Raw genomic sequence first — 25,826 nt, 5'->3', positions numbered from 1 at the left:
GTCTCGCCTGAAAACTTGTTTATTCCGGAAAGCATTTTCTGATTTTATCTGATAGGCTAGCCCTGTTAGTGTTTTAATTTGTGCATGCTATGTCTTTTTTTATTGTTATCTTTTTAACTGTTATGATTTTAAATGTTTTTATCTTCTGTGAAAGCCCTTAGAACTCTGTTTGATAAGTGCTCTACAAATCAAGTTATTATATTATAGGTGCCGTTAGTCAGAAGATACTGCTGCATTTGTATTTTTGCTGTTTTTGTACTGTGGCACTGTATGTCTTAGTGTTTTTACTATCTGTATCTTATTTTTTGTATCAATATGAGCCCAACACAATAAGGTCAAGTTTCATAATAAATATGCAGTGGTTGCTTTATTCCAGATTCCTTTTTACAGTAATAGAAGAAAGTAATTAAGATGTATACCCTGTATATACACGCTCATACCTTGTTCGCTGGAGAAAAGAGGGAATCCTACCAACTAAATCACATATCTCTTTCAATAAGAATCCTTCACAAATAAAGCATGATGATTTTGTTGGCTAAGTTCTCATCACGTTAAGCTAAGCTAACTACTATCAATCAAATCTACCAAAACCATGAGCTTGTTTGAAACTGAATCATCCGCACAGAACCACAAATGTATTGTTTGGTCACCATGTTTTGGCTCAGTAAATTATAAAATGCAGTTGGCCAGTTAGCAGAAGCGTGTGTGTGTGTGTGTGTGTGTGTGTGTGTGTGTGTGTGTGTGTGTGTGTGTGTGTGTGTGTGTGTGTGTGTGTGTGTGTGTGTGTGTGTGTGTGTGTATGTGTGTTAGAAGGGGTTGATACGAAGTCCTGTTCCAAGAGGGGAGAAGGGGTTGACTTTTGCCCACATTAGAGCATCATTAAGGGGGATTGCTGATTTACCGTCCTCCAGCAAAAACACTGGACCCTGCACATTAAAACAAAAGAGAACCATGAGATAAGTCACATGATGTCAAGACACGTCAGTGTAGATACACACAAACTAATAAAACACAGGAACACACACCTGTATTCTTTGTCCAGTGAAACAAGACAGTTGAACGTCCGAGTGGCTCGGCAGATTGGAGCCTGTCACATAATCGGCACCACACAGGACTAACGCAGCTGAGAAAGAGACGAAACATGTTTGACTCGTTAATGATTACGCATAAAATGTTTTCACTATCATCAGGTTTCACTGAATAGATAGTCCATAATTGTTTATGGAGCCTTGCAAAAAAATACTTCATTCTGCCTCCTCTGCCACACTCAATCCAATCAGAGAGCCATGTTTTTACACACAGCAGCCATTTACTAATCAACATACTCTTTATCACCCAAATTAGCTGCACCTGAGTCTCACATCCTCCAGCATTTGATGCTGATTAGACCACCCACAGTATCAACAACCTACCTAAGTGAGGGCTGTGTTGCTGATACCAGATTTAGTCTATGCCAAAATATGTTTCATGAGCAGTGTTCCTTTTTGTTAAACTTCCCTTGTGTTCAGAGCTGTATTTTTACCAGAGTCTGTTGGCTGGATTCTCCTCTCGAGGCTGCTAAACTCTTCTCTTTGAGACTCTGATGGAGGACTGTTGAAAACAGACAGAGATACAGTTTTGATGCTGTGTACATGAACATATGAAATGTAGATGTGTTACAGAGCTAACAACAGACACTGTTAGTGGAACTATGCCTGTGAATGTAAACATGGTAGTATGCACATAGATGTAGATCTAAATTAAATGTGTGGGTGTTGGTTATATTTCCACCTACAACAGAACATCCAGGAGCTTGGCAGCAAAGGCAATAATGCCCAAGATGTCTCTATATATTTTCAAATTCAAATGAGCTTTTATTGGCATGAATGTATAGCAACAATATTGCCAAACATAAGTACAATTAATTTCATTAGATAAGAAAATAAAACAGCAAAAGTTGTGTTTGTGTGTGTTAATACAAAACAAAATAATGATAAAAAATAAAATAAAATAAAAGTTCCATAAAAATAAATATTAAAAAAAGTAAATAAGTAAAACAATAAGCGTGTGTGTGTCAGTATCTTAGAAAATGAAAATAATATATTAAATTAAATAAATAAAACAGTAAGTGTGTGTGTGTGTGTGTGTGTGTGTTAAAAAAAAAAAAATTTAAATGAGTAAATGACACAGTAATGTGTGTTATTATAATAATATTACAAAATTAAAATAAAATGAATAGATAAAACCGTATTTGTGTGTGTGTATATATTAATAGGCAAAATTAATTAATTAGTTCATTATTAAAAAAATGACTAAAAAAAATCAGTATCAAATGTGAGATTTAAAATCAAACTATCAAAATAATAATAATTTGAAAATTAGTACAGTTATTTATTAGTCTAAGTTTCCACTGGTTGTCCTCAGTCCTCAGATCTATATCTGGTTCCAGTAACCCCCTGGGTCACCCTCTATTCTTCTTTGAGACCCAGATTCCTCTTTACCAATTTCACAGCGGTAATTATTGCAGCAGTGATGTCCACAATTAGCCTACAGACTAACTCTGACCATTTGAAGTCTTTTTTCCCAGACACAGCCCAATCCTCATGAACAAGTCCCTGATACCTCAAAAAGTCTGTTTGTCTTCAGTCAGCAGATCTGTCCATCAAGCAGGAACATGACCGTCTTTGTCTTCGCTCAGGACAACAAATCTGTCTCTCCAGATGTGATTCTGCTGCTCTTCATGTCCCCTTAACTATCTCCTCTCTTGAGTTGCCTTGGTAACTGGCCTCATCATGGTCTTACCTTTTAGCTCTACTGGGCAGCTGAGACCAGGCATGATTGTAATGAATGACTGTGATGACCTCCTCAGTGTTTCCCTCTTCACCAGCTGCCTCTTTAGCATGATTGGATCATTTCCAGTAGATAGATGGAGAAGATGCTCGTATACTACGTCACCATTTTCCTCTTAAAGCCTCTGTGTACCGTAAAACTTTGATTAATAGCCTGGTCTTTTATTTGCTAAAATCACTGAATTGACCATATGGGACAGGCCTTTAATTGCTCTTGCATAAAACTTAAATATGACTGACCAAACTGAAAATGTATTTATTTCGAAAAGAAAATTACTGTAATAAACTTAAAATGATCAAATAATATCAAATACACGTCATTCATTTGATCTAGCTCCGACAGACGGCTTATGCGCTTTTATTTTGAAGGCGGCAACGAAATGAAAACAACAACAGGGTGCAGGATGAGAGAAGTGTGGCAGAATGATGGACTTCACATGACAGGATTCACAACTCGGATTCAGTTTTATGAAAAGCTGTTTTGACGTTTGGACCCTTAAAGACTAAAGTAGGATAAACAATCAAGGAAGGGACACATTCGGACTTAATGAGCGCTTCAAAGGTAACGGGAGTCGGCACTTTTTTCTCAGTTACACCGGTAAATCTATAAGAATTAGACTTTGGGGCTCGTCGTTTCTGTTAAATAAACTGAACAACTGAATTGTGGAGAATCTAACTGATCTAACGAGGTGTAACGTGTCCACACTGACATATTGATCATAACATTAATATTTGTATTAACGATCTAAGCAGCTTAGAAGCAGCTAAAGCGGCAGGTTTTAAGAGGTTTTATACATCCAAAGAACTTCCTTAAAAACCTGACCAGGCGTTTAAAGGAGACCTGAGTTTATTTTTTAAAATGTGTTCCCACACCAGACCAGTTAACGGAGAAGGCGGCTATTTGGGACTCAGCTCTTAATTGAAGTTTTACCAATATTATACTTTAAGGTAACATTTAATTGTAATAACATTATCTTAACATATATGCGTGTGTGTCTATGTAACATACTTGCTGTTACTTTGTGTGCAGGCCCGCCAGGCATCCAGCTCCACAGTCAGCTGCTCAATCTTCAGAGGAACACACACATCCCTCCGCTTCAACAACTGACTGAGGAACAGAAACAAAAACATGGTAGTTGGACTGATTTACAAATTGTTAATTCAATTTTAACCTGATAATGGTTATTACCTGGTGAAGAAATACTGAACGAGCAGCTTGACACTACATTAAATTATCACTACAAGACTTTTATTTATCCACTTATCCTGGCTTGAAACCATCAATTAGAAATGCACTGACTTCTCAGTTTGTTCTTTCAGACTAATTATCTATTCAACACAGCTCAGAAACTACAGCAAAGCATAAAGGTTTAAAAGTGAGATTATATTCAGTGTTTTTGAAGCAGTGAGATGGAAAACATTTAGAGTTTCTAATGTTCCTAATCACATAAAGAGGTGGTATTATGCTCAGGTTCAAAATCTTATGTAGGGGTTGTACCAGAACAGGTTTACATGGTTTAATTTTCAAAAAACACCATATTGTTTGTTATACTGCACATTGCTGCAGCTCCTCTTTTCAGCCTGTGTTGAAGACTTCGTTTTAGCTACGGAGTGATGCATCTTGTCTCTAAATGATCTTTGTTGGGAGTTGCACATGTGCAGTTCCTAGTTAAGGACTACTAGCCAATCAGAAGCAGAGAAGGGCGGGTCAATTCGGTTCAGCTGTACATGTTGCCGACCAGCTTGGCAACATGGACTGGATCAACAGTTTCAGAGCGGTGAGTTATTAATCTGTAACAAAAGGATCTTTCATCCATAAAGTTTTAACTGAGCTCTGTCTCTACATCACAGGAACAACTTTATGTCCACTGACTGCCTGGAGGGTAGCTAGTGTTTGGAAGGGAGAGGAGAGCTGTGTGCTGCAGCTCACTGTTTTTGAGGGCGTGTCCGAGTAGCCGCTTGGCGAGCGTTATATGAGGCGCATTTAGCTTTCTTCCCTGTGACGTCACAGGGATGAAAGGGAAGCGGCTGGACTACAAACGAGCTGTTTTCAGTTCAGAGCAGAGTTTTCTGTGAGAGATGGAAACTCCCTTTGGACCTTTAACAAGGCTGTGGACATTTTTACCAAGCAGCAAACCTTTTGACACAAGCAAAATACCACAGAAAATAGTGTATTTCAGAGTTAAAACAACATGGAGTTGTGTGTCTACCTGGTGTATTCGTAGAGTGCAGGAACGATGCTGGAGTACTGTCTTCTAATGGCCAGCAGACCGCCAATATAACCATGCAGGATCAACAGTTCACTGCGGGCTCTACACACACACACACACACACACACACACACACACACACACACGTAGACGTGGATGATGAACAAGTCTGACAATGTATGGGGAGTAAAAGAATAATCAAAAATAATTAAAATGACTATTAATACTAATACTAAAATATTAATGTCCTCACTCAGTCAACTTGGCCATGATGAGGCGATCAGTTCTGATGTAACTCATCAGGTCGAGCATTGGCTGAACACTATCCACCGTCCAATCAGATCCAGTCAGCTGTTCTGGAGTCAAATTAAACAGAGATTCTGATTAATCAGTGCTTTATAAAGACAGACATTTAGATTATTTTCTTCACTTTAATACTGGTTGCAGTGAAGAGCATTACTAAGTTATAGTTTTGAATAATTTAGTAACTTTATTGAATAAATGCATATCTTTGATTCTCTGCATGTTACATCATATTAATTAGAAAATGCAGATTTTTAGGGTCTTCAGAAACATTAGTTTGGAAACTGATTCATAGATTACACTGCGTTAGCATCTAGAATACCATCAAATGGCTCCATTTATTAAGGATGCACTGAATGTTCGGCCACCAAAATTAATCGGCGGAAAATGGCCAAAAAAAGCACTTTTAGTGTACCGAATAAATTTTACCGGCAGTGTGGAAGCATTTTAAAGTGTCCGAGAAAGACACAAAAATCGTTGTTCTGCTGAATTGTCTCCTTGCACATCCGCTCCATCTGTGGCTGACTTCTTAGAAAAGGCAACTGTTTGAGTTGTTTCTGAGAAGGTGATTAAGATAGCTGCACCTAAATTTGGAGTGCACGTGTATTCAAGCCTTTACGGTAACTGAAACGGCCCAGAGCGAGCTGACAGGCAGGTTAGAGACTTTATCCTGTCAGTTTGTTTCTTTACAAAGACAAGTGCTGCAGTATGAGAGTCCTGCCTGAAGAGAGGCTGTGAAGTCTTCATGTTACGCAATACGAGAACCACATGCAACATTATTTACCAAACTGGGTCGGACTGGATGAATTTAGCGCGAGGAGGAAACACATGTGACAAGTCCGGTTTTCAAAATAAGGCGTCTATCCAGGATGGAAATAAGATTAATTTGATTATATTCACAGAATAAAGCTGGTAATAAAGCTGATTCTGATTCTGAAAGTATAAAACATTTACACATTTACTTTACCGGACCCTCTCGGGCCCCGGACTCACCCCCCATAGTCTCTCCAAATCTTGTGGGAAACACTGAGTAAAAACCACATTTTGACTATTTAATTTATGCAATGGTAAAAAAAAATTGGCAAAATAAATGGAAAAAATGTGAAAAACCTTCAGTAAAGTTTTTCATTATATTCAATTTCGGCAAAGAATTTTCATTTCGGTGCATCCCTGCCATTTATCTATGAATCCTGTATAATATTGATAATAAAAACAAAATATTCCCTCATTCAAGAAGGAAATTTGACAACAGTAGTGTGGAAAAATGTTTCAGTCACACCAACTAATGACATGTCAGAATTTTACTTTTAGCACATGCACATTTTAACTGTTTCATGTTAAAGGTCATTTGAATGAAGTTGTGTCATCATATTTAAAATGTTTAGATATTATGTTAGGTCGTTAAACACACATTGAAACTGAGCTGTCAATACCTTTAACATGATCTATGCCTATCCGGAGGGCGTTCTCGGGTTCAGGGCTCAGCAGGTGGAATTTTACTGCTGAAAACAAATCTCCTTCACACATGGATGCTTCTGCCAAGGCCTTACACTCCTCTAATGAAGGGAGACCACACTTGAATGACAAACAACACATAATCATAGTCACTCTAATCATATCATCAATTTCACTGTCAGACACAGAGCCTCCATTTCATCCAAAACATGTCTTAGATTTAACGGAATAATTGCCTACTCACTCTTTCATGTAATTGGTTGATTTCAGCTGCATTTCCTGGGTAAAATGCACACAGCTTAGCCAATAAAATGTGGTTGTCAGGAATCATTCGCAGTAGGTCAGCTGACAGCTCCCTAAATGTAAACACGGTAAAGATAAGTCCTGCTTTGCACGGACTACACCTAATGGTGCTTTCAGACCAAAAGCGAAGCGAGCGTTCGGGGCGGTGAGTTTACATACAAAGTCAATGCAAAGAGGCGAAGAGCCACGATTTCCTGTCGGGCAACGCGAAGGGTGGCGGGGCAGGCCCGCTGAGTCGCGATAGCCTATCAGTGTTGAGATTGTCCGTACATCACCGACAGCTTCAGAGCGTTGTGTGGAGAGAGCCGGGCAGAGTGGGGGATTGAAAATCTGCTGGCCAGCTGAGAGCTGCTAAACTAAAGCAGGGAGCAGCGCTGCAACCATTGGACAAATAAACACCCATGGTCGCACTGGATTCTGCTCCGACAACTACGCCGTTTACTCGCGAGAGCAGCTCGGAGTAAACTGCTTTTATTAAATTAGCTTTTTACTTTGGTTTTTGGGATTTCAACGTTGATTTATCTTCACTGGAGCTTCTCAGCAGCTAGCTTCCGTTCCAGTGTTGTTGTTAGCGTTGTTAGCTCTGCCGGACTACAACTCGGACCTTACTTGGAGAAAAGAAAGCGAGGAGGTTGACCTACCTGGTGAGTTCAGAAAATATGTGTCTGTAACTTTATTCCAGCTATCATTGTACTAAGTTTACCAAGTTTGCTTTACCAAGTTAGCATAGCGTAGCCCTGATCGAGCCAAACTCCATTCAGAAAACAAACATTTTAGAAGTTGTTGTTCAGCTGACAGACCTGACAAAGCATGAATTCATATGTTTAACAAATCTGCATCATGTTGTAGTTATTTCGGCATCAGTTTAATCCGTTTTTTGCTATTTAATCACAGCAAAATGTTTACTTCATACAGTTGTATTAATGGTGAGTTGTGTTTATTCACCCTATCGCGTTAAAATGGCCTTCTCGCGTTGTGTGTGAACACTTGCAGCGAATGTACTCACGTGAGGAAAGCCTCACGAGGCGAAAATTCGCAGTTGGTCTGAAAGCACCATTAGAAGCAGCCACTGTAGATGTGTGGTTGTGCACTGTAACCCTAGTACTATGAGTACAGGCGGAGCCCTCTAACTTTAGCTCCCTGCACATGTACAGTCACTGAAATTCATATATGCAAAGGTAAATTTTGGCTGAAGTCCTAGCACTTTGGGAATTGCTTAAATATAAAGTGCATTACAAATTAAATTTATTTAAAAAATGTATTAATATTAAAAATAGGTTGTAGTGCCTTGCTCCACAGGTGTGAGTGTTCTGCCTATAGTGACGGTCACCTGTGCTCAAAGTACTGGGGTTTCAATGCATAGCTTTCAAACTTAGGGGCATGTGTCATGATGCACAGTCAAATATAGCCTGTAAATCAATTTTTACAGCAAAACCAAAGAATGGCAATTTCAGTAAACTTGTCACATGAAGACAGCGTCAGATATTTCATGTCACTCTTGGGGGGGAACAATGAACCTCACTCATTCATTTGGGTTACTTTCAAGGTTTACAGGAGAATAATAGAGTATACACTAACTGAATGTGCATGGATGGAGACTTACCATGTAGGTGTGGTCATGTACTTCCTGGCCAAGAGTTCAAGGCAGTATGCAGTGCTCTGATTGGCCACCTCTCCCAGGACGATACCCACGCATGCAGCCAACTCCAGCTCATTACCTCGGATCAGACTAGACATGGCTAACTGAAAACATAACACGCATACACACATTACAGCCACGTTTAAAAAACATTTTACTATTATCATTGATCAGCAATGATAAAGGAGAGACATATGAAACTTCTCACCTTCTTTATGCAGGGCACAATGCCTATACAAAGAAAAGCAAATATACTGCATGTAACTGATGGTGACATGCACAGACTATGGTGTTTACCTTGATGTTGTCCACAGCTAGGTGGCAGCACGCTGCAAGGACAGAGCATCCGTCCTGAAAGTACCACTCGGCTAGTTCCTTACATACCTTTTGGAGGAGACTGGATAGAAAACAGAGCAAATAAATCCAGGCATTGTGATCCAAACACCTCAGTAGACCAAAACCACGACAACCCAGGGCTGAGACCAGGAGGCAGAGTAACACCCACCCAAAACCCCAGACTGACAGTGTCTGTCTGCCCCCCACACCCCACCCCCACGACCACGTTTTTGTTTAAATAAATCAAAAGTAAACAGTAAACAATCTAGTCCTCCAGTCATATTAAAACTCACATTCCTCAAGGTACGACCGAGGAGGTGGATCTTCGACTCAAGCCTACTAATCAAAACCTAAATTATGACCCCTTCCTTTCAATCGATCCTTTCAGCTCTTTTAGCTCACAGGTAAAAGCCAGTCCGATATTTAGTCTCGTCCAATCTTTTGCTAAAGGGTCGTGTTGGTGCCCTAAAGTATTACACCATTGTCATAATAAATGTCCAGGATTCCAGTGTTACATAGCGCAGTAGCTAGCACAGTAAGCACAGACTGGAAATGACATTCACGCTTTTTACAAGTCAGTGTACCACCAAAATGTTTTTTTAAGATACAATTATTAATAATGTTGATTTAACGTAGCTGAAATTAAAAATCTTTATAAAAAGCCCCGGGTTTTTAGCCAACTATAGACCAACTATATCAAACCTTCCCTACCTTTCTAAGATCCTTGAGAAAGCAGTCGGCAAACACTTTCTGCAGAACTATCTATGATGGCGCATAGATAAGATGCTTGCCTTTAATGTGGGAGACCTGGGTTCAATTCCCATTGTGTCCCTGAGCAAGACACTTAACCCCTAATTGCTTCAGAGGCGTGTGACCTCTGACATGTATAGCAATTGTAAGTCGCTTTCGATAAAAGTGTCAGCTAAATGAATAAATGTAAATCCCAGTCACAGAGAGGGGTCAGAATTTTCCACACTTAACTACCTGTTTTACCTTTTTGCCTAAATGTGTCATTGCATATTGTTGTAAACAGCAGCTTCAATCCAAACATACCGTATCTGTAACTGTGTATCAGATTCGTGCTGCCCATTTTGGTTAAATGTTAGTTTCAAGTTGAAGACAAATTGAACTGTGGGTGTGTTTTTGTGTGTTTTTGCTTTACCTCTGGTATTGTTGTCTGTTATCCACATCATTAGTGGTGTGGTTGACTGGGGAGCTTTGAGGTGCACGAATGTTCCCTTCACATGCTCCCTAAAAATAAAGAATATTATTAATTAAATATTAAAATAATAAAGAAGATTTCTGATCAATATAACCACAGCCATCAACATTACTGTTCAGGTATTTCCTTACTTCTCCCATTATTTATTTATCCACCCCGCCCTCCTCATGTATCCATCTGGAACCATTTATGCCATTCATCCAGCCCTTAAGAAAACTACTGCTACTCCACCAGTTTCTGTATCCCCTCCCTCCCTGTACCTGAGCTATTATTAAGGCTTCTAGCAGTTGTCCTCTTCCAGTGAAGAAAGTTACAAGTTTCTTTATGTCTCCTGTGGCGATGCAGTATGGGATAGTGTCATCGTTATCCTCAGCTATCAGCTGGTCAGCTCTCCTGCGATATGAGCATATTAACATTACATGCAACACTTGAACATAAACAACATGCAACACATAAACTGTTGGTTTATCATTTTTGAAAAAGCTTTGACATTGTGCGTTTGTTAAATTTAAGTGTTCTCTAAAATGATTAAAGGACCTCTCCCTGATCTGCTGTTTTCTCTCTTGCCATGAAGCTCACTATGAAGATCTCTGGTACTGTACAAGGTTCTTTAGAGAAAGCAGTGTGACATTTCCATGGACACAAACAACAAACTTAAGAGAAATCTGAATCTAACAGAATTACACCTTTTATAAAAGCTGGGAAATTCTGCACTCTCTTTAAGTGGGCCAGCTCCCGGTCCTTGGGAGTGTGCTCATTGGTTCTGCTTACTGGGACACAATATAAAGGAGCCATCATTGATCTTATTAGTAATGCCTGTGCTTTTCCTGCTATGACAAGTCAAAATGTCTGCTGTGAAAAAGACAAGAGAAGAGAGAAGAGGTGCAGCTTTCACTGCAACAAAGCCACTTGAAAGCATGTGTCACATCTCAGGCCTTTATAAATGCAGTTCTTCCCCTTTGAACAGAAGAAAGTACCTCCTAATACTGGTTGGTGAAAGTAGCTTAGATGTGAACACTGTTGTTATTAACATCTGCATACCCTGCTTTAAATAGAGTACAGACAGTGTAACTGCAGCAAGGTAGGCTAATTGTTTATTCAAAGCTGCTGCTGTGAATAAATAATAATAAAGTGTAACTTTATTATAATGTACTAAACTATTTGCCACGCGAAGGATTTTTGCCATTGTTGCCAAATGTCAGAGCAGAAACTCCAAACTGATTCTGTGTGCATAAGTTTGGAAACGTTTTGAAAGCAAAGAGGCTCATAGTTTTGTCAGGTCAGATGGTGAACGCAGTTGCTGCTGCTGTTCCTGTGGTGTAGTCGTAGTCGCTTGCTTTGAGTGGTAGTGTAGGTAAAATGCATGCAGCATTAACCAGTTGACCATTCTGTATTTAAACTTACTTGATTACCTAAATCATCTGAGTGGATTTGTATCATCCGTGTTACCAGCAGCCTATTAGTAAGGCTGTGCACTTACCTGTATTCAAACACAGTGTTGGCAGATCTTGCAGTAAGTGTTGTGTGTAGGTTACAGCCCTACTTACTGGATGTATATTACGTAATGTAAGTTGCTCCAGCAGATGATGCCAACCTTTGATCACAACATACCATACAACTAAGTAGTAGCAGACACTTATATATAGCGCAGATTTGTTTTTTATTCAAATTATTTATATAAAAATATATATTTTTTAGGTAATAATTACAGAGATAGTTGGTTACGGCCATGAGAGCAGCATTTATGTAAGGTTATTGCATTGGACTGCACTGTACTATCCAAGTGTTGCTCTTACTTTGGCATTACACACTGAGACAGCACCATCATTTACTGAGCGACCGTGTTTAACAATCACCCTGGCAGTTTGCACTTTGACTGAAAACCACATCTGGCACAGAACATGACATGTTTGCTGTTTGCTGTATGTATGTTTCATGACTTACCTCTGCATGAGTTTCTTCCAGTACTTCATTGAGACTGCTGGTGCCACAGCTAACGCTTTCTCCCACTGAAAGAGTGATAATAACTCTCACTCTCCAGTAGCATTGTCAATATAATTCCTTTGTCTCTTTTCATTTCTGTATTCTGTTCTCATAATAGAAATAGAACCATTACACATCAAATATACTTCAAGCTAAGAACATGCTGGTTTGTCAGAACCTCTTTGATGATGCCCAGATGTCTCTCTCCACAACCTTTTGTCTCTGCAGCTGCCTGCCTGCCCCTGCTGTATCTCTCCACGCTGTCTACAGTCCTACATGCCTTCTCTTTTCAACTTCTTTCACCTCCACTTACTATTTTAGTATAATAAGCTTTAATTTGCATTCGACATGGACAAAATGACAAAATGGACTAAGGTGGAGCCAGCCAATGATTAAAGAACATGTTAAATATATATTAAAATAAATTACAATAAATATTAGAATGGTCAAGGTCACAGGCAGGATCAGTACCAACACAACTAATCGAGTCTCACAAGTGTTTCAATCACATATTTTCTGGAGAGAGAAACTGTTGCACACAGACACAGACACGCTCGTACCTGTCCCAGCTCCACCATTAATTCACAGTATCGCTGAATCTGTCCCAGTCTCAGGTGGATGTCTGCTGCTTCTTTCAGCCTCTCCTCTTTACTGGGAGCTCCAATACCGCCTCCAAATTTAGACATCTTGACTATAGTGAGTTCCTGGGCTTCAGACTGAAAGAAAATACAACAAATGAAATGAAATAAAAGACACTTTAATGTCATCTTAAAGGGACTTCTGTGGAACAAAACAGAAAATATTAGGAGAGGAATTAGTACTCATAGCAGTCTGAAAATAAAATGTAGTTAGTGTGTGGAAACACAGTCAAGCCTCCTTATGGAGCTCTGCTCGTGATCTGCGTCGATAGTGTCAACATCTTTTCGTTGCGTTGTGAGTGAAGCCGGCAAGAAAGCACGCTGATAATCTGTCAATCTAATGATATAAATGATGATGATGATATTCATTAAGTCATCTGATTCTAATAAATGATGAAATACTCATCCTGAGTTTCACTTCCCCAGATAAATAAAGGTTTAATAAATAACTAATCTAGTGACATGCACATGAAGCAAAATTAATATAAGATAAGAGAAACTTTAGTGTTTAGTGCCAATTCAGTGTATTGTATGTATATTTGTACTTGCTGTGAATGTGCATATGAATGATGTATAAATTATTAGTGGGACGAAAAACAAGCAGGTTAATAACATTGTTTACAAAGAGCATAAGCTCATTTTCCTCTTTAGGGGCCATTCAGTGATTTGATTTGGGACTCAGAGCTACTTACTGTTTTAAACTTGAGCAGGTGTTTCATGTGCATCACTCCCTTGCTGTAGCTGGCTGGCAGCAGTGAGTCGTCCTGGCCGTTAATGACCGACACCAAGTCCCATAAGTTATTGCTGCCTCCTGGAGGCTATTACAGGGTAAAGTACAAACAAATAAGTTCAGAAACACACAACAGCAGCATGCACACACACGCACTGTTCATTGCACAAGCATTTCAGGTTACTATCAGTGTTTTAAATGTGTATGTAACAATGATGCACCTGCTGTTTTGCAGATCTGTGAGACCTTTTAGATTGACTTATTTAAATGTATGTATCATTTCATAATATGTATATATATCAAAACTACAAACACACGCAGTGAGCAATGATCATTTTAAGTGGTTTCAAGTGGTTGAAAATACATCGTATTTCCTGATACGTAATGAAAATACGTTATGAAAACAAAGGCCTCTGTAGTGAACTCTAGATGTAAAGTGTACCTACAAACATACTGCTTGTGTGTACATCTAATCTTAGGCAAAGACATTTCCTAGCTGTGAGTTTCATACTGTGAGATGAACGGTTAAAAAGTGCAGACACAGACTGCATCTGAACTGTGTCCACGGACATCGTGAAGGTATCACACTGATATCATCACATAACATCAACAATGGTATATAAGCATTCAGAACGTAGTTACCAAAAAGCATTCAGAGAACCAGCGTAGCTTCTTGGCCCTGATGTCTAAGGTCAGTTTATCCAACTCCTGCTTAATGTCTCGAGACACCTTACCGCAGAGCAGCGGCAGTGAACCAGGAACCATAGCTGTGTCTGCAAAGACACACAGCCAGCATGGTTCACAGATTAGAGGCCTCATTACAGAAATATGATATAATAAATAATTAGGATTAGATGGTGGGCTGCTGGGTGGGTTTTCCTCTCCTCCACCGACACGACTAACGTCTCAGACTCAACAACAGTATACGATAGGACAAGCAGTTAGTAACTTTTTTCTGTGACGGGGCCCCAGGATTCTGTTCTTACCCGTGTTTCCTATTATCTTTTCCCAAGGCTGGTCGGTGAGGATGTTTAGCAGCAGTGGAGAGATGAGAGGTGTGAGAGACCACAGCCTGACTGTACTGTCTCTGCTACAGCTGGCCATGGTGAACGGACGACTCTGATGACATGTTAAACCTGCAGACACACGCGCAGTTTGGTAAATACATGTCATAATAGAAACTAGAATTACCATCCGGCGCTGTATTTGTTTTGGTGTTAAATAACGGCCAGTGGCCACAGTGACACTATGAGGTCACAGAAAAGCTGACCTATGAACTGCGTGATATTTTGTCATAATTAGCATCTTAATTCTTGAGTTATGGCCAAAATGTGCTTTGTATGGGTCACAGTGACCTTCGACTTTGACCACCAAATTCTGGGGTGAGATATCACAACTGTGGGACGGACAACCTTAAAAAAACATAATGTCTCCGGCCACAGCCATCAGGGCGGAGGCATAAAAATATGGCGGCAAGCATGTATTAACAAAATTCAGCGAAATAACTAACTGCTGTTTAGCATGTCTCTCTAAAACAAATTAAAACACTTAATTTACTGTACTGCACCCACCGTGTACCTGCAGTATTAATAATCTAGTAGCTTGTTCTTCCGGTGGTTCTGTCTTACCATAAACATCAGCTCCGTGGTCGTAGACTGTATCTAGACAGGTGCCATCTCTCGTGTCCCACACTCTGATTGTATAATCCCAAGAACCTACAAAAAAAAATAAAACATGTAACTATTTAAATACAACACGCTCTGACAGTATAGTCCCATCATATATATAAATTACAGAACATTGTGCATCTCCTATCTATATTATATCTAACATAGAACAGCGTCATGCATCAGCAATAGAAAAATCTCCTGTAGCTTCACTTTAAGTTCATATTTATCTTGTGTTGAAAATGCACTATAATAATATTAGTAATATATTGTTGGCTATATGCACAAATAGACTGCAGTATATCAGTAGGGGTTGCAACAGTTTAATGCCGATCATCTGTCAGCCAAATGGTTTAAAATCGTGGAAATAGCTTTACACTTTGAGTTTTAAATATGATATTAAATATTTTGTTTAGATAAATGATCCCTGTTGTTGGGAACATTAGTCATGTAAGCTAATTATTGTTATTGCGGATGGAACAAAGGAAATGTCATCTGGCTATAGCTTCACATTTACCAACATGTTTACAAGCATCAAGACATTTTCTCGCTGTGATTTGTCTGGCCATCCACTTAAACACGAAAACACATAAATGAAACTCTGAACATGAGACCCACGTGGATGTTGTTTTTACCCTTCAGCTGCCACTAGATGGCACTAAAGAGCCATTTTACTGTCAGCACCTTGAACAGTACTAGTGGTGTCAGGAGGAGTCACAACAGTGAAACCTTTTATTCAGTAGAGGTTACAGTAGAGTATTCAACTAAACATTGTCGACTCCATATCATCAGTTGACAGCGACACATATCACACTGAGAGGTTCTTTTAACCTTCTTGTTTACCTCTATCCAGCTCTACAATACAATTCCACAGAGCCATTGGTACGCGAAATATAAAAAATAATAAACCTCAGACCCACCAACTTTGTAAGGCATTTCAAAACTGGTGGCAGCTGACATGTCACTGAAAAGCTGAAATTTCTAAGTATATGATGACACAATGCTGGTTATATGATTAGACAGTTAGAGAGTCATGTGGTGTGTTTTTTTAAATACGCGCCAGACATATACTGACAAGCAAGGATGCCAGCAGCATATTGATCCCAACAGGAAAATCAGACAGTACTTGAAGTGACATTACCTGAAATGAGGAGGTAAGGAACCTCTGTGTTCCACATCAAGCCTCTGACTGGAGCCGTGTGACCACTCAGCACATTGATACAAGCATCCTGTGTGTAGTCCCAGATACGAACAGTACTGTACAGGAGAAACAGGAGGATTTCTTTCTGAATTTGTTTCAAATGATTACAAAAAGCCTGATTCTTGTTTTCTTCCCAAATATATAATTATTATATACGGGCAGTGGTGGCCCAAAGGTTAGAGAAGCGAGCTTGTGACCGGGAGGATAAAATGTGGGTGTGGAAAGTAAACCACGCTCATTTACCACCACTGAGGTGCCCTTGAGCAAGGCCCATAACCCCAACATGCTTAGTGGCCAGCAGACCAGGCTGTGGTTGTTCCAGCTGTGAATGTGACCTTCCTGCAAAAGAGAGTCTTCCTCTCAGTGAAGCTCCCCTGAATAAATAAAGGTTATAGTTATATATTTTTATATGTATTCATATATGTGACCACAGAGTTTGAGTTATACATAGTTAATAATTATTTTTTGTGTTTATCAACAGATCATCCTAAACAATAAAAGCATGTTTATGAACATTACCGATGTAAATAAACAGCATCTACAATAATGGTTGTTGTCTAATGTTAAGACCTGCCAAGAGTTTTGAAATGTTTTTGAAAGACACATTTGGGATCAGGTGTTAGAAATTAAAATATTGTGACACACAATAAAACATACTCATAAAACTCTGGACAGCAGAAAAATGACTTCACAATAACAAAAATAATAATATGGGAGAAATAATTGATAGACATTTGTTTTGGAAATGTAGAGTTTCTATGTCAACTCTGCAAAACCTGCAAAAATCCTACCTTTATTTGTAACAGCGGGACTACGTCCTCCACATTAATTACACGTTTCATATTAGTGAATCAATACCGTCAGCTGTCTGTGTGTGTGTGTGTGTGTGTCAACACTCACCCATCGTCTGATCCAGAGCACAGTATTCCCTCTCTGAGTGGGGACCAGCGGACATGGAATACTTTAGCTAAGTGCCCAGTGAAGACCTTCAGAGGCTGATCCGAGCTGGTGGCCAGGTAGTACACACGGACGTTCTTATCCTCACAGCCTGTAGCTATCATATCCCTACAAAGAGAAAGAAAGAGGCAGGCCACATGTTTTTGTTTTTGGCAGTGTTACATTGCAGTAGACATAGTGTGATTTTGCAGTGTTCTTGGTGCGCTCGCACTGACTGTTCACTTCATGTGTGTCATGTCACACTCCCCTTGCTCTGCTGTGGGTTATTTCCTCTCTGTTCTCCTCTTCCATCTACACTTATCTCCACCCTTTCTCGCAAAAGACAAATTTGTGACACCGAGGTGCTGACCACATTTCGCCACACTTGCATTAGCCTTCTTTTTGCATGTTTATCTAGTGCTATCTTGTAATTGCATTGAAATATGTTGTTTCTGTTAAAAATAAATTTGTTTTTAAAGTGCAAGTAAAGTAAAGCATTGATCAATCTGTCTGCCATATGTGTCCAGGTGCAGCACAATGTTTTTAAAATATAATTTAAAATGTTCTCTGCCTTTAACTCATAGGGGGTCAGGGACTGTCTGGTTTGCAAGCCAAGTCCCAACTGACTGAGCTAATACGACCCCATACTGAGAAAGAAGACGGAAGTCTTACTTGTTGTTCTGGCTCCAATCACAACCAAACACAGCAGCAGGATGCTTGTACTTATGGAGGATTTTACCATCAATGGTCCGGATAATACTGTTGTCAAAACAACATAACCCACGTAAGGCTCTCTATAAAGGACAAACAGTATGCTTTTTTTTATAGAGGTCTATCAGGGCCGAAGAAAACGTACCAGAATCCGTCTCCGCTACAGGTAGCAATCCTCTTAGAATCCTTATGGCTCCATGATATACAGAATATACCGTTCTTACCGTGCTGGAGGAAGACAGAGAGGTGGTCACTGCAGACACCATCATACCATTCATTTTTAATAAGCTGGAGTCACATGTTTGGCAAGAATAATAAGTATGGAAACAATACATGTTTTTTTTTAAATCGTCAGTACAATAAAAGGGGAGACAGCAGCCATATTTCAAGTTGTTATTTGACTAATCTAAGTGATCCCCTGGTGATTTCCATATATTCGTTATACACAGAATCACTTTCCAAGTCATTTTGTGCTGAAAGTCATAGTAACCTCATTAAAGCGGGTGATTATCTTCCCTTTCCTGACATCCCAGATGAACGCTCCATTACGAGACGTCGCCCCTGCTATGCAGTTCAGGTCTCCTTCAAAACACACACAAAGGTCAGTTACTTTCACATGAAAACAGATGATACCCTTTTGTTGGGATGGGACTAGAAGTCATTTGTACCATATTGTTTATTTTTTATTTAATTTATTTAACCTTTATCTGACCAGATGACCCAGATGAAATTTAAAACCTCTTTTCCAAGAGAGACCTGGACAAAAATAACAGCATATTGACAAAGCACACTACACACAACAACAAAGAACAATTAACAAGACCCTTACTATACATAAACAAACGACATTAGACCACTTAAAAGTGCAATTTATACATAGCGCAAGTTTAAAGGATTTAGTTATTTTAAAAGCAGTGACAACAATTTATAGCGTCTACTTCCAAGTCATCCATGCGGTGTTTAAATTCATCAAAAGAAATCAGATTTTGCAACTGCAAATCAGTCTGCAATGTGTTCCAGGTGGATGGGGCAGCATAACTAAAGGCCTTCTCACCGAGCTCTGTACGGCCCGTAGCTACAGATAACAAATACAAGTTAGCAGAGCGCAAATTATAGGAACTTATGTTGCATCATATATAAGTGCAAAGACAATGCGACTTCAAAGAGAGCTGATCATCAATTAATATACCCAAATATTTGTACAATCGGACTTGTTCGATCTGCTCACCATGTCTGGTTAAAATACCAGAGACGTCTTAGATTTTGAAAAAAAGCATAATCTTAGTTTTCTCAACATTCAAGACTTGTTTTAGCTGATACAGTTGAACCTGAACAAGGTTACAAGCAGATTGTAAATAAGAAAAAGCTTGATGTAAAGTAGCAGCCTTACAATAAATAATGGCATCATCAGCATTGTGGGATGTCTTGACCCAGGTTTTATACAGTACTGTTCAAAATCCCTGACTTTGTGCAAGTGTACCTAGAAGAACTGATGCAATTTTGAGGCAACGGGTGATCACACCAAATACTGATTAGATTTTTCTTCTGTTCACTCACTTTGTATTTTGTTAATCTATTACTTATGTTTTTTTTAAAGCACTCTTACGTAACATTTTTTCCACATCTGCCTAAAACCTTTCCCCAGAACTGTACCTGACCAGTTTGTGTCTGAACTTGTCTTTTGTTAGTTGGAACATTTTGTCACGCATGTTTAAGTCACCTACAGTACATTGCAAGTCATTTTCCGGGGCAGTTCTTCCTGGTTGCACACACTGTATGCGAGCATGTGCATGTATGTGTGGAGGTGGAGTTAATCTACCTGGAGCCCAGGACAGGGAGTAGACCACTCCTTCGTTGCCGGGGGAGGTGTAAACAGCTGTTAGTGTGTTTGTGTCCCATATTTTGATGGTTCCATCAAAACTAGCTGTTGCCAGCAGGTTGGGATCATCTGGCTTAAACTTACAGTCAAAGATCGTCTCTACATGACCCTGGAATACAATACAGTATAAAAAAGAGAGAGAAAGAGTAATGAAGTCAGAAGTTCATAGTACAAATCATCTCCTTTTGTTGCTTTGTTCATTATTACTTTGTTGTAATAATACCAAGTCTCGAAGGAAGTCCCACTTCTTGGCCCCCATGTCATAAAGTCCCACCCCTCCATCCATGAAACAACACACAGCATGGCCTGGAGGCAGAGAGAAGGACCGGTTCTGTGACAGGGTTGGGGGAGGTACCGCCTCACTGGTGGAACTGGTGTGCTGACTTTTACTGGGTGAACAGGAACTCTGAGCTGCAGACAGAGTCACAGAAAGGAGAACATACCTGGTGTGTTGTTCTAGAAATCTTAAGGAAGAGAATCTTTTACGTGATACAAATGAATCAAACTACTGCTCAGTGTTTGAATGGCCGCAATATATCCAGACACAATACGTCAAAAAACATAGATTTCAGTCTCTTCTGTTGTTCTTCGGTGGCTGACACACGCTCAGGAGGTAGAGCGGGTTGCCTGTTAATCGGAAGGTCGGCGGTTCAATCCTCGGCTCCTCCAGGCTGCATGTCCAAGTGTCCTTGGGCAAGATACTGAACCCCGAATTGCCCCCCAGTGTATGAATGAGTGTGAATGATAGTTTCTGTTTGAGCACTTAGGCTCAGTGTGTGAGTGGTGAATGCAGATGTAGTGGAAAAAGCGCTTTGAGTGGTCGAAAAGACTAGAAAGGCGCTATACAAATACGGAGCATTTACATTTACACACACACACACTTCTTGTCCTTGAGGGGATTTTGATAAAAGGATTTATGCAGCATTTGTAAGTCCAAAAGGTTTTATTCTAAATTTTACCTTTCTTGGCAAGAGGGGAGTTGAGGACATGCAAAGCATGAAATCCGGTCTTTTTCAGTTTAAAGCTGTCCAAAGGAGTGGAGCGAGACACATTCCAGACCCTCAGCACTCCAACCTGGGAGTCTGAGAGACAGACAAACACAGACCAGTTAAAACATTTCATACTGCAAATGTATTTAATATTTTTCTTGGTCAGTTAACCTGTCGTCTTACAGCGCACCGGGGATCTGAATATGAACTGCATCTGCTATCTTAAAGCCCTACAATTCTAAGTGTTATTGTGGTTTTAGGCAGCCAGATGTACTCATTGATATGCAAGGAAGAATGCATCTATACATAAACAGATGGCACTTTGGCAACGACAGGTCCCACGTACCAGCTGGCTGGTATGCGGGAGGTTGAAAGGCAAGTCTAACCTGCAGCTGCGCGGCAGAAGGGAACCCAGATTATAGACACATCCCACACAGAAACACACAGCTTTTACCTCCGGTGATGAACATGCCCGGTGCAGAGGGGACCCAGGCCAGACACTGAACTGATGCAGCAGCTGAGGGGAAGCAGAAAGACGTAATACAAGCCAAGGCCGCACTGTCCACCAGCCTGATCCCATTATGGAGGTTAGACACTGTGTGTGAGAGAGAGAGAGTGTTCATCATACACATTACATTGCACATATTTGTTGTTGTTCCATTGTTATATTTATTATTTTTGATAAATAAATCTTTTTTAAAAACCTCCTTCTGATTCTGATCATTTAGCATCTGGGGTTTTAATTATAGTCACGGAGAGTTTTACAATAATAACTATATGGGTTACATGAAGAGTCCACTTGACTACTAGCGCATGTTTTTATGGTACTAACTTGTAATTACTCAGCAGACACTGGCAATAACTGCACCATTAAACAAAAAGCTGCTTGACTGTTCTGTGTTTTGTAAAGTTTTTTCTTTTAAGTTCAGATCACATCAGCTAACAAAATCCTGCTGATATTCTTAATATTTTGTCTAACCTAGTAAATAGTCAGTTGACAAAAGGTCCCATTCCAGAGCGCTGACTGGGTCCTCCTCGTCTGTCCCCTCTAGTGACTCTGGACGCAACACATGCTTCTGGCTTTTACTCCCTACACAAGAGAGGACAGATTCATGAAGACGTCTCTGCTTATGGAACCTGAAGAGAATAGCAGGGTTAGACATGTGTGACAAATGTTATGATTGGGCACATGGATGTCAGTCACAAGAACTGTCCCGTGAAAGACACAAATGCATGCGTAGGGATGTTTAATGAGCCTCCGCACCTGGTTGGAAAATAGACAAACTTCCGTCTGTGTGTCCAAACACCAGTTTGCCCTTCTTGGTAGGGTGCCATCTGAAGAGACAGATATCAGACAGGAAGGAGTGGGCTTCTTTATGCACTGTGACGCCGCGGTCAGGACCTCCATAGACCCAGATATACAGAGGACCGCGCTGGGAGACAAACGCCACTCCGTCTGTCGAGTTCCAGCACCAACTGACAGAGGTAGGGACACCTGGGAAAGAAGGGGAGACGCTGTGACACGTTATTGAAGGAATTGCAATAACACCCACTCTAAAAACACTCCAGTGCGCCAAGAAAACCTGGTGTAGATTATCCATCCACCTTTAGTATTGTCCAGTCTGGCTACAGCCTTCTGTTCTGCTACGTTCCACACGATGAGCAGGTTATCGGCAGACGCCGACGCAAACAGATCGGGGTTGTCAGGACACCAGCTGATGGCTGTTATGGTCTTCTTGTGTTCTGCCATGATGGACCTCAACTTAAATTCATTGTACTGCTGGTCCAACTACAACAGGGAGAGAGTGACGAGGAATTTTATGAAGGGAAACAAACAGCTCTGATTATGAGTTGAACTAAGACTGCAGTGATTCATTTCTGTCTAGAACTGCAGGCACTTCAAACTAAAGGACTAAACAAAGAAAAGCTGCAGTGTATTGTTTTTGAATGATTTAAACAACTCTATTTGTTATTTCTTTGGGTACCATGCGTACACCGTATTAGCTCAACCATTCGTATTTTGTCAGTGACCTCACATTTCCCGTGTGGTGAGTCGAACACTGTTAATAACAGTAAAATGACAGAGGTACAGCCTGTGAGAGCTGCTCCAGCAGGTAAGCACACATAATGCCATCTCAGCGCGTATTTCACCTGGTAGATGTATATGGCCAAAGTAGCACAGTAGGCAAATCGGTCTCCACTAGCAGCACACACATCTTTATTCCAGGGCTGACAGCCTGCTGCCAGCAAGCCCACCTGCTTCACCTTGGCCATCTTCGCCTAGAGACACATAAAACACACGCAGACGCTTACCGTGTCATGTTTTAACGCTGGGGTACCTGCAAGGAACAGAAAAACTAATTCCCACCCCCTCCCTTCAGGCCTCCCTGCAAAGCCACTCCCCCAAAACACATGTTCATGATAAATGAACGACCATAATGAGCACATTTAGATTCTTGCAAAGAACTTAAGTAATAAATAATTGACCGTCCCCGAGTCTGTAGACTTTTAAACAGGGTCTAAAGATCAGTTGAAACACTGATTGTAACACTCACAACATACTAACACACTATGTTGATCCACAGGTTCAAGAGGATAAGATGATTAAAGAGAAAGACAGGATTTAATTAATCTCTGCTGTGATTGGCTAAGACTAGCCTACTGCTTATCTACTGAATACTAATTGAACTGGCAACGGCGTCTGAAAGGTGGTACTTCACACATTCCAGGAGCTACACATCCTCGAAACAAAGAGCCCTAAAAAGAAGTAATTTCTTTGGTTAGTTTGCTCATGACCAAACCAAAATAACACAAAAGGATATTCGGCTAAGAGAATCGTTAAATCTTTGTAGCGCGCAGCCTCTGGGAGCAATTTTGGGGTTCAGTATCTTGCCCAAGGACACTTTGGCACACAGGCGGGAGGGCGCAGGGGGATCGAACCGCCGATCTTCTCATTGTATCTGATGGTCCCGCTCGACCTCTAAGCTGCAGCTGCCTCTAATTTCTCTTTTAGAAATGATAAAAGAAACATCTTAAGTTCTAAAAACTGTGGGAATAACTGTGACCCGGATGTCATATTTGATTATGCTTGTTCATTCATTTCAGTTTTTAGACATTCAAAACAAAAGGTTTTGTTGTATTTTTTTTTTGGCATCATAAAATCGCCGCTGAAAAAAGGGAAACAGGGATTCTTCCTGTACAGTGCAGATTGTCTGATATGCAGTTGCACATCATACCTGTATTTGTTCTTTCCTTTCGGGAAACTCCCGTAATTTGCATGGCCCTCAAACTGTAATCGTCATACATGGATCCAAGTTTTGGATGTTTGTCTGACGTGTTTGCCAGATTGTCTATGAAACACATTCAACACACAATGTCAGCCCATCTCTCACCGCGACCCGGCAACCCACAATCCGCAGCTGCTCTCTGACTTTGAGGGGGGAACATGTTATGTTAAAGTGGACCTTTCTGGGCGTCCCATAATTACATTTTTGAAACAGTACTTCTTCTAATGTTACGTCTTTTCCTTTATCTTTATCTTGCGGGGTTTGGATTTAGGAGCACAGGTTCATGCAGTCAAAGTGCTCTACTCATTCAGTAATGTGTGAATAAACCAGCCTGTTAGGTCCAACCTCTCTCTCTCTCTGTCTCTCTCTCTGCACACACACACAGTCAGCACTTTGGACATGCTTGGTGTAAATGCCTGGTGTCAGGGAAATGGCTACTTTCTCAGCAAGATTAAGACAAAACCATCAATTCATCCATTATTTTTCCCTATTTTGCACAATTACTCCTTTTTTTTTCCACAGCAGACATTGTGACTATTAAGTGTCCAGGAAGCTCTGGACACTTAATTGCACTGGCGCTTTTCCTGCTTTGACATGTCGACATGTCTTGCTGTGAAAAAAAAAAAGAGTCTATTAAAGCTAAATTTGCTCCCAGGAGACCAATCAAGACGTGTCATCTTTAAATGGCTTATTCTCGACACACTCAGAGAGTGAAACAAAACGAAACAGTACGTGGAAATACGTGTTGCTCTATTAAAATAATTGTGCACATACTCAGATGAGACAATATTGATGTCCAGCTAGTCACCATGGGCCTGACACAGGTCTCCACTGAGGGTAATGTCACTTCCGGTTCGGTTCGTTTTCAGGCGAACTTGGTAGGTAAGGAAAATTTATTACACCTCTACATTAAACATTGATTCAACCAGACTGATTTATCTGAGTACATAAAGGAGGCGGTTTATAGACGTATTATTTTCCGTGCTGCCTTCACTTGGTGCTGGTGTAAGTCAGGCTCTCGCTTCACACCAAACTACTAACACAAATGCCTCGTTTCAGACCTGATAGCAACAATAATAATAATCCAATAACCTAAAACAAACGCTCGTCAAAACGCTAAACCTGGAAACTGGAAGCAACTAACCGGCTCTTCTCATCACCCGAATTGTTGCCACCACATTGATGTTTCCTTTTTTTTTAGATTTTGAACAAGGCCCAGGTGACATCAACAGGTTTCAGCGGTATTAACTAATCCGTGTGGAAACTGGCGCTTGAGTGTCGCAGATGTGGTTCGTCTGGAGACGCCGCGGCGCGGCGGGCTGGTGATAACGGAACGCGGGTCTGACGCCGCGTGCGTCCTCGCGGCTCCTTCACGCCACGGTGCGGGTGCGGATCTGTGTTTGTTTGTCTCTTCTTACCGTCGGTTGTCAGCCGGCTCGTGCACAACGGACAGCTCCCAGGTGCTGAAATGCTCCCTGCTCACCTTCCACCGCGTGAGGTGGGCGGTAA

At 40.5% G+C, this 25,826-nt stretch overlaps 1 protein-coding gene across 3 annotated transcripts; it reads right to left on the bottom strand.

The window, feature by feature from the left end:
• Nucleotides 1-336: 336 nt before the first annotated feature.
• wdr17 (WD repeat domain 17) lies at nucleotides 337-25,826 on the bottom strand. 3 transcript variants are annotated; one of them, XM_038714600.1, is made up of 32 exons: nucleotides 25,736-25,826; nucleotides 23,182-23,310; nucleotides 22,636-22,819; nucleotides 22,295-22,525; nucleotides 22,010-22,120; nucleotides 21,485-21,625; nucleotides 21,001-21,123; nucleotides 20,265-20,452; nucleotides 19,982-20,150; nucleotides 18,653-18,744; nucleotides 18,308-18,390; nucleotides 18,124-18,210; nucleotides 17,416-17,580; nucleotides 16,456-16,571; nucleotides 15,276-15,362; nucleotides 14,634-14,783; nucleotides 14,290-14,420; nucleotides 13,610-13,735; nucleotides 12,840-12,995; nucleotides 12,241-12,305; nucleotides 10,557-10,689; nucleotides 10,237-10,325; nucleotides 9,036-9,135; nucleotides 8,703-8,842; nucleotides 7,041-7,152; nucleotides 6,775-6,916; nucleotides 5,292-5,394; nucleotides 5,039-5,140; nucleotides 3,838-3,936; nucleotides 1,523-1,590; nucleotides 1,026-1,123; nucleotides 337-926 (listed from the first exon to the last, which is right to left on the bottom strand). In XM_038714600.1, the coding sequence occupies exons 2-32, from the start codon at nucleotides 23,302-23,304 to the stop codon at nucleotides 807-809; spliced, it is 3,834 nt and encodes a 1,277-aa protein (XP_038570528.1). In that variant the 5' UTR covers nucleotides 23,305-23,310; nucleotides 25,736-25,826; the 3' UTR covers nucleotides 337-806. The 3 variants fall into 3 exon arrangements, 2 of the variants coding, with proteins under 2 accessions (XP_038570528.1, XP_038570529.1); XM_038714601.1 differs by lacking the exon at nucleotides 25,736-25,826 and adding an exon at nucleotides 25,462-25,671; XR_005443919.1 differs by lacking the exons at nucleotides 337-926; nucleotides 1,026-1,123; nucleotides 1,523-1,590; nucleotides 3,838-3,936; nucleotides 5,039-5,140 and having other exon boundaries at nucleotides 6,775-6,897.

This window comes from Micropterus salmoides, unplaced genomic scaffold, assembly GCF_014851395.1.
Source record: "Micropterus salmoides isolate LMB-PRFRI ecotype aquatic unplaced genomic scaffold, ASM1485139v1 Ms_hic_scaffold_12, whole genome shotgun sequence".
Taxonomy (NCBI): Eukaryota; Metazoa; Chordata; class Actinopteri; order Centrarchiformes; family Centrarchidae; genus Micropterus; species Micropterus salmoides.
The sequence above is the reverse complement of the archived record's forward strand: the minus strand, read 5'-3'. Positions and strand labels throughout refer to the sequence as shown.

What these genes read in the sequence shown, in the direction of transcription:
- wdr17 (XM_038714600.1), bottom strand. Translation starts at nt 23,304, where the DNA reads ATGGCCAAGGTGAAGCAGGTGGGCTTGCTGGCAGCAGGCTGTCAGCCC. An exon ending in TACATGACCACACCTACATG is followed by an intron (nt 7,153 to 8,702) that starts GTAAGTCTCCAT and finishes GTTTACATTTAG; the next exon opens with GGAGCTGTCAGCTGACCTAC. An exon ending in ATCATGGCCAAGTTGACTGA is followed by an intron (nt 5,141 to 5,291) that starts GTGAGGACATTA and finishes GTGTGTGTGTAG; the next exon opens with AGCCCGCAGTGAACTGTTGA.